This window comes from Plasmodium brasilianum, chromosome 11 (assembly GCF_023973825.1).
Source record: "Plasmodium brasilianum strain Bolivian I chromosome 11, whole genome shotgun sequence".
NCBI classification, from domain to species: Eukaryota; Apicomplexa; class Aconoidasida; order Haemosporida; family Plasmodiidae; genus Plasmodium; species Plasmodium brasilianum.
This window is the reverse complement of record NC_090124.1, coordinates 1,793,207-1,803,223: the sequence shown is the minus strand read 5'-3', so window position 1 is coordinate 1,803,223 and position 10,017 is coordinate 1,793,207. Positions and strand designations below refer to the sequence as shown.

General features: G+C 23.3%; 2 protein-coding genes across 2 annotated transcripts; one reads left to right on the top strand and one right to left on the bottom strand.

Moving 5' to 3' along the window:
- Positions 1 to 4,537: 4,537 nt before the first annotated feature.
- MKS88_003846 (lsm12) lies at positions 4,538 to 5,700 on the top strand (the record flags this gene model as incomplete). The annotated part of the gene is made up of 3 exons (XM_067216976.1): positions 4,538 to 4,899; positions 5,293 to 5,422; positions 5,656 to 5,700. The coding sequence occupies 3 exons, from the start codon at positions 4,538 to 4,540 to the stop codon at positions 5,698 to 5,700; spliced, it is 537 nt and encodes a 178-aa protein (XP_067072656.1).
- A 2,403-nt stretch (positions 5,701 to 8,103) lies between these two features.
- Positions 8,104 to 9,819, bottom strand: MKS88_003845 (eukaryotic translation initiation factor 3 subunit L; the record flags this gene model as incomplete). Its single annotated transcript, XM_067216975.1, has 1 exon — positions 8,104 to 9,819. One exon carries the CDS (start codon positions 9,817 to 9,819, stop codon positions 8,104 to 8,106), a length of 1,716 nt encoding a protein of 571 aa, XP_067072655.1.
- Positions 9,820 to 10,017: the final 198 nt, after the last annotated feature.

Below are 10,017 nucleotides of genomic sequence, written 5' to 3'. Positions count from 1 at the left end.
TGTGCATATAATAAACGATTAATAAAAGTTTTTGGGAATATAAATAAATAAAAAAAATACACAAAAAATTTTGAAAAGTGTAAATGTTTTATATATTAGTAGTTCATTATCCAATGAGGAAAATTTTCCGCTTATTTTCCCCTTAATTATATACAAAAATAGACCTTCATATAAAATGGAAGTCTGCGGTAAATTTAACTAATTTCGTTTGTTCCTTTCTTACATATGTTATAAAAATATATTAAGTATCTTAATCTGAAGTGTTACACTTATTAACACCTATCAATAAAAGTCTTGATTGGCGCATAAAATAAAAATAAAAAATGTAAACATATATAAAAAAAATTGGAACCAAAGTTGGAAAAAAAAAAAAAAAAAAACGTAAAATATATTAAGGAAGCAACATAAAAATGAAGAAATTTATGAATATTCAAAAAATTATGAACGTTAAGAATATAATGAACACTCAGAAAACTGTGAACAAAAAGAACAAATGAAAAAAAAAAAATTATGAACATGTCATATTTTCTTTTTCACCAAATTACTTTTATAAATTTGTATGTAGCATTCAATAAATGTAATTCAAAAAAAAATATGCTAATGTAGGTTCAAAAAAAAAAAAAAAGTTACAGGCATTATATGCATGTAACAAAGTAAAAATGAAAAATTTTTTTTGTAGAATTACTTCAATTAAGAATAATTCGGGTGTAAAGAATGTATGTAGAACAACGTACATGTATTTTATATGCATTCATAAAGAGTATAAAAAAAAAATTGTCACAAATATACATATTATATATATATATATATATATATATATATATATATATATATATAAATGCATGTATTATATATATTTACATAATGATATATTTCAGTTTATGTACTATTGTGTGCTATGCGTAAAATGAAAATGAGTGTAATTCGTCCATATATTAATAAGAATCAAATAATTTTTTCATGATATTTTTTTGCAACTATCTTATACATGAAGCTATTTCCAAAAATATTATTGAAAATGTTGCAAAAGAAGGTGTTTAATTTTCTCATACAGGGTAAATTTTGTCAGTATGCACTAGGGTATTTTTAAAGTGTAAAATACATACTTTTAAAATTAAAGATATGCTTTTTTTTTTCTTTTTTTTTTTTATTATGCCATAAATAAAAAATAGAGTTCTATTTTTTCCATTTTATTATAAGGTCAAGTAAGAAAGAAAAAAAAATTATGGTTAAAAATATAAGTAAAAAAAAAAAATGCACATGCAATAATTTAAATTATTCTTTATGGCATAACCACATGAGAAATATATAAAGTGACATAAATTTTAGATGTATCTATGTATGTATACATATACACACTGGTGTAATAATGCGTTCATAAACGTATATTTTTTATAATAAATATATTAACTACTTCAATTTTTAATTCTGCATTATTAGCCTCATATATTAATTTAAAAAAAAATAAAAAAAGGCTTTTTTTTTTTTCTTAAAATTTGATATATTTGCATAGGCACACATATATATACATACATATACATTTATATGTAATTGTGTAATTAAATAATGCTCGTGAATAAATTCCAGTTAAGTAGAATAATAATATTAAATTTCATAAGAAAAAATAATAATCGTAATATTTCGTCTTCAATAAAAAGTTTAAGAATAATATGAAACATAATACAATAACATTCCTATATATTCATATTTGTTTTATTTTTTATTTTTTATGTTTTGTTTGTTATTTTGTATTTATGAAGAATTAAGCAACTGTTTCGAAATAAAGGGAAAATGTGATCTACAGATATACAAAGAAGTTTACATTTTACGAAATTATGTTAATTAAAATATTTTTCTTTAAAAATTTTTTTTTGTAATCAACATGTTAATTTTGTTTTGAATATAATTTTTTCTTTTAATAATAATCATATATGTGTAATTATATTTATTTATTTTTTATTTGCACAAATATATTATTCCTACGTACTGTATGCACATTTTTTTTTAGCACTTTATTTTTATTATTTTTTTTTTATATAAGAATACTATGGATATTTTAATATTTCTATAAATTTTCAAAAGGTTTTTTACTTTATTCATAACAAGAACATCGTTTTATTCATAAGCTACTTTTTATAAAGCAAGGTATTTATTTATAAATGCAAGTTAATTATCTTGAACTAAGACTGGGATGTAAAAACAAAACTTGCCATTTCGTATATAGAGTAGTATTCTACATTTAACATATGAACAAAGCAGGAAAAAGAAAATGTATATATTATATACAATTTTGTTTTGGGCTAAAAATATTTTAAATTGCTAATGCGCATGTTCTACATTATCATCTTTACATTTACATTAGACATTACTTTTTTTTTTAATTTAGATAACTTTTTATATACATAAATATAAACATCATTTTTCTTTTATTACTTTTACAAATGTTCAAAAGGTACGCAAAATATATACTTTTTTGCTGTGTCCTTTTATGAATTTTTTGTATGCGCTAAAAAAAAAGGACTCAGAAAACAACTAAATTTTTTTAAATAAATATGAATGTTTTTTTATAGGAATACTTATTATAATTTAAAAAAAAACACAACTTTTGAGTTTATATCAATAAAAAAAAATGAAGTTGATTGCAAACATAATATATTTACATACATATATATATACATATATAATACATATATACATATATAATACATATATACATATAATGATATAAATGTTTTTATTTTTTTTTGAAATTGTATTATATCGAATGATCATAAGGGTACATATATACCTATATACATGAAAAATATTACATTTAAAAATTATACATTTTTGCTAAATTGAGTATACTAGGAAAGTTGATATAAGGTACTGATAATGAATCTATAAGCAGTGAACAAGAAAAAAAAAATATATATATATATATATATATTTTGTAATAACATTCCTGTTAACTAATGAGGTTTGATAAAAGTGACTTTATAGTTATATTTTTCCTCTCTCATGATATGTCTATGTCCTTTTATCATCTATATTTTAGTAATATTATATGAATGTATGTGTATGCATACATATATACATACCTACATAGGTACACACTCACATACCTATCATAATTAAGATTTTTCCTTTTAAATATAGTACAAAATTTTCCTACTGCAAAAATCATTTTTTTATTTTATGTATATATGTATATATAATTACATATGTGTATTCATATATACTTATACGTTTAAAGGCCCTCCCTATATAAATAATAACGAAAATTCAATTTTTAGAACTACAAATATAAGGTATTATTGTAGTTTTTCATTATTATATATAAATAATGAATCGTGCTATATAACTGTATTTCTCATCTCTTATATACTAAAATTTAAAAATTCTTAAAGTAAACTTAAACAATTCATGCTTAAAATTTTCCTTTTGTATTTCTTATAAACTTATATATATATTATTATCAATAGGAGATAAGGACTCCGCTGTACACTTATATTCCTACGAATTAGGGAGTAGAACTTTCGTTTTATATAAATGTATATGTACATAAATATATATATATATATATATATGTACATACATGTAATATATATGTACATACATGTAATATATATGTACATACATAGTATGCATATGTATATATATATACGTGCATATGAAATAACAGAATTTTGGTATATGTTCACATAAAATTTAAATTTTCAAATGTCATCAATTGCGTATAATTCTATATGTCGAACAATTCAATTTTTGTGCGTTGATATAATATATATGACATCCTATTTCATTTATATCTTTTTTTTTAATTTTACATTTTAATAAAAAACAAAAACAAAAATATTGTTCCATATATAAAAAACTAGCTTGAAAAGTTTTAATTTTTTAAATCAAAAATAAAATTGTTTATACGTTTGAACTTGTATATATATATATATATATTTACATTTTAAATATTTTTTATTTAATTCTGAAATATAACAAAATCTTTTAGGTTTCAAACTTTCACAAGCGTAATTTGTGCATTTTTCGTTAACAACATTTAATTACACCATTTTTTAATGAACACGTTTAGGTATATGTAAATTCTAGTAACTTTTTTTTTTCCTATAATTTTTCAGCTTTTTTCATCTTTTTTATTTTTTTTGTTTTGCACACAAGTATATGACACATTTATAATCTTAATGTAATATAATTAATACTTTTATGCAACTGGGTACGTTGTTACCTTAGCTTTTTTTTTTTTATATTTACATGTAGAAATTTGAAAATATAAATATATGAACATATGAACTTATATATATATATGTATGTATAAATACAACAAGTGCAATGTGCGCATTCGCAGTACCTGAACACAAGACCTTTTTGAAATGTTATTTTCACAATTTAAGAATTCTAAATTCAAATGAAAATAAACAAAAACAGCCAATTTGCAAAACTGTAATATATTTATGAACAGTTTATAATATTGTACTATGGTTAAGAGCAACCATCTTATAAAAATCATAAAATATATATGAACAGTTCATAAGATTGTACTATGGTCAAAAATAGCTTTGATCCATCCTTGTATTTTGGTCATACAATAATTATAAAAACCTGTGATGGTCATACATTTGAGGGAGAATTATATTGCTATGATCCTTGTTCAGATTTCATTATTATAAAAGAAGATAATAAAAATGGCACAGCAAATTTTTATATAATTAGGACAAATATAATTGTAGATATTGAATCAAAAAGAAGATTAAAAAATTCATATACCACTTTACCCACAATTGATAAAAGTGTTGTTGAAAAAATTGAAAGAAAGGCTTTAGACAACTTTGAAAAAAACAAGTCTCGCATTGGTATTGGGGTAACACAGGAAGCTCAAGAGTTATTCGATTTTATATGGAAAACGTAAGATCAACAAAAAAAAAAAAAAAAAAAAAAGAAATATTTTTCACAAGGGATGTGAATTATAATGTACCTATTATTTACATTTACTGAACATGTTACTTTTTTAGAGGACAATTTTTTATAGTTTAATGTTTATTCAAATTACTCGGAATAAAAAAAAAAAAATTTAATCATTTATATTATTATTTGTATAATTATTTATATAAGCATTTATGCAATAGTTTATGTAATCAGTTTTGTAAAAAGTGTAACATAAAACTAAATATCCCATTTTGCTTTTTTACGTATTTACACACATGCTTTCATATGTATATACATGCATATATATATATATATATATATATATATATATATATATATATATATATATATATATTTGGTGCTTTTTAATAGGCACCCAGATTGCGTTTGGAATAATAAAGATATATTAGTTTTAAATGGGGAGGTTAGGATCAAACCTCCATATAGTCCAGATAACTGTATAGCAAAAAATGAAAAATTAAAAGAAAGATTTGCGATAGTGGTAATTAACAATAAAGAAATATTTATTATAAATTTTTACATGTAATTTATAACGTGAAACGATGTTTTGGACAGCATGATAGTAACGTATTTGAATTATATTTGGAATTGTGTGTGTATTGTGGAGATGTTGCTTCATTATTTTATTATTTTATTTTATATTATCATATTTTATGTTGTGTTATTTTGTGTTATGTCATTTTATCTTATTTTATTTTCCTACTTTCTTTGCAGATATCCAAGTTCCGCCAAAAAAAAAATATGTCCATTAAGGTATAAAGTAATTCAGAAGTACGCGTGGCTATTGTTATTGAATTAAGAAAAGCACGCATTAGTTTTATATAAACCTTCTGTAATATGTTTAACATTTTGATGAGCTGTTTATTCTATTATATTCCATTTTATTTTATTATATTATATTACAATTTATTATATTATTTTATGCCATATTTTATTTTTTTATGTACGTTCTGCACGCGTACATATATTCCTTATATATGTACGTACATACACTAAGTAAAACTAAAAAGAAAAATATTCTTATTTTTTTTGGTGAATTTTTTATCGTTCCATTGGAATCTATCGAATAATTTATGAAACTGTTTATATATGTGTACATATATTTATATGCTGTTATATATGTATACACATAATTCAAAACGAACTTATGTTTATTTTTTATTTTTCCTTTTTTATATAAGAACATCCTTTTTTTGAAAATTTCACTGGGATCAAAATAATCATTTATCTGAAGTATCAGATTAAGCAAACCTAATATAAGATTAGTCATTAATTTTGTGAACCTTTCTTCTGCCCATCCTTCGTTTTATGTTCGTTTTTCATTTTCATATCATTAAACCTTGCTTCTTCTTGCTCTGGACCTTCTTTTTCATTAGTTGAGGGTGTAGCTAAAAAAAAAAAAAATGTTAAAGGGAAGGAGGAATGTTGTAGTATTTAAATTTCGAACTGAAGTGTCAAATATGTACTTGTTCAATATTTTAAATTTTTTGAACTTGTTTAACGCTTTTGCTTTTCTTATCTTACGCATAGTTAATTTCAAGTAAAGCGCAAATAGAATGAAGGGAACAAAAACAATGGCCCACTAAAATTTTACTTCCATTTTAAAATACAAAAAATTGGAATGTAATAAAGAAGTGTTTTTTTTTATTAATATTAAATTTGGTTATATGGGACTAATGTATGAGAAAATATTTTATGAACATCTTTTTCTTTATTTAATTTAACCTGAACCCATCCCTTTCTTAAATGACTGGCAAAATAAATCCAGAAATCTGGCTTAGGCGGGGGATGAGAAATGAAACCTATTTCACTCATCTTTTAAGAAAAAAAAGGAAAAAGGAATAGGTCCAACGAAAAACTCGATTAACGCTACCCTTGTTGTGTATATATATTTTGTTTACGTATGTACATGTATGTACGACATAGATATACAAGCACATATGTACGCACGCACACACGTACACATGTACACATGTACCCACGTACACACGTACACACGCGATGTAAATATTTTATTTACGCATTCGTGAAGCTCATACGGAGGGTGCTCTTATTCTTATAATGAACAATCGTCCAGAAGGTTGTGTAACAAGAAGGTCAAAAATATAAGAACATTATATTCATAGTATGATAACAGTATGCAGACATTATGCGCATAAAATTTTTGGGATTTATTTTAAAGCGCAAAATTTAACTTTAAAATTGCATTTTACGTTTACTGGAACGCGATTATATAAATGTATTTATATATAATGTAAAAAGAAAAAATAATATTTCGGAATGATGATATATATACTATATATGTACAATTAAAAGATTGTTCAGAAATTCTGAAACATTTACTCGTAAGATTTAATTAATTATTTTTGGGGAAAAACAAAAATGTTCTGATCTGTTCAGGTAAAAAAACAAAAACTATTTTAAATATAAAACAAAGATATTTTTAAAAAATTGTACCCTTTCTCGAAAAATTGCATATTCTTTTATATATTTTTTTTATTTTTTCACGTAAAATTTTAAATGCAAAAAAAAAAAAAAGAAAAAGAAAAAAAAAACATGTTCTAGTAAATTATATGTGTAAACACATTATCTTCCAAGCATGACTATAGGTGAGAACAATTTTTTGGCACACAGAAATGTACGTATATGGGTAGTTATGTACTAAAGTTACTACTCGTGCAAATTCGCTTATGTTCAAGCTATTGTTTTATTTCATTTCTGCAGTGAAGGCAATTCACGATTTACATTTTACAGGGAGCGAAAAATAAATTAAATGGATAAAATAAATGGATAAAATAAATGGATAAAATAAATGGATAAAATAAATGGATAAAATAAATGGATAAAATAAATGGATAAAATAAATGGATAAAATAAATGGATAAAATAAATGGATAAAATAAATGGATAAAATAAATGAATAAAATAAATGAATAAAATAAATGAATAAAATAAATGAATAAAATAAATGAATAAATAAAATAAATGAACGAATATAATAAAATTAAGGGGAATGGTAAATTTGTCCTTATATATGTATATATTTACATACATACATACATACACACATACATACACACATACATACACACATACATACACATAAATGTATGCACATACATGGGACAATCTTCGGTCTAGTGGTTCGGGTCTCTCCTTGGGTTACTGCTTAACCGAAACTTGTGGATTGTTGTGCTTGTCCCTATTTTTGTTTTTGTTTTTTCGTTTGAAGTTTTCATATTTGGTTTTGTAAATATGACCTGTGCCAGTTCCTTGCAAAACATTCGAAAGATTTTTGCACATATTTATTTGATGAACAAAATAATCAATGAATATTTTTTGCTGTGTCCTCGTTTTGATATTTAAAATATCCAGGTCAATATAAAAATCAAAAGCGTTTCCAAAAACGGAGGTAACCATTTCACCAGTATATAAAGGGCCTTCTTTCCATATCAATTGTTTACTATGATTTTTTACACACATAATGTCTGAACAAACATTTTCTTCATCTTCTTTTTTATAATTCATTAAATCAGCTAGTTTGGTGAGTTGAATATTATGATATAATTTGGCATAAGAAATAAAATGAAAAGTTTTTTTTTGATAGGTAACATCTTTTAAAAATATACAAAGTTGTCTTAAAGTTGGATCCGAATTATAAGTTTGATTTTGAACATTCTCAAAATTTGCTAATAATTGAAAACTAATATTTGATAATGGGTCAATAAATTTGGGTGCTACTCGATAAAACAAATCAGCATATGTTTGTTCATTAGCTGACTGTAAGGCATAAAATTTGCTTGAATAATTTTCTTTTATATTCTGAAGTATGGTTTCATCTAATCTACAACTTGACAAGGAATGACATATAATAACTATCAAATACATTTTATCAATTAGTTTATGTATAACATTCTGCTGATACCTCTGATGATTTGAAAAATGTATTTTTTGTTTTGATAAATATATTAATATTTGTGATAAAATTTTAATACTATCATTATATCTTTTTAACATCATATAACAAAATGCAATATTGTAAAAAATACTAATATGACATAATGTAACTTTCCAATATAAAGATTTATGATTTAATTCAATATTTGAAATAATCTTTAAAGCACTATAATAATCACCCATTAGTACATATACCTTTAATAAAATACAGCAAGAAAAATATGCAAACTGATACTTACTTGTTAATTCTTCATTATTCACATTAAAAACATTATTAACAAAAATACTTTTTTCTTCTTCTGGTAATGTGGCAAATTCTCCTTTTAACAATAAACTGTGTAATACCTCTAACACTATACTGCTTTCAAAAACTTCACAATTTTGTACTAAAAAATTTATTCCTTCTATATTATTTTCTACGTCTTTTAATAGATCCACTTTTATATGACACATGGACTGATACTGATATACGTATTCAGATAAAAATTCATATATCCACACATTTGGCATAACTAACACGTTATCATTTGTATCACCTGACATGTCAGTACATATACTCGAGATAAAATTTAATAAACATTTATAATTATCCCATGCATTCTTTCGATCTTCTAAATTTACATCATTTATTATAAACACGTGACGATAATATAATTCCTCATAGAGCGAATGAATTAAATTGTGAAACCTGTTTTTCTGCTTGTAAAAGTTATCAACCAATTTTATTGAAGGCCATCGAGTGTTCTTGAAATATATATCTGATATGGTATAAAAATCTGTGTCAAATAATTTTTTTATTGCATCAGCATTTCGGTGATATACAAAATCGTGCAAGTTAATTAAAAACGTTTCTACTTCTTCTTCAAAACTCACAGGTTTATCTTCCCCCACGTTGTTTTCTACTTCAAGTTGGTCAACCATTGTAGAAAAATGCTACACATGTATATATGTATACGTGTTTATATGTATACGTGTATAAATGTATATTTATATATGCGTATATTTATATATATGTATACATATATTTACATTTATGTATATAATAACGCGCAATGTAGTATTGGATACGCGGATATTTTTTCTTTTTTTTCTGAAATATTTGCCTGACTACGCAAGGAA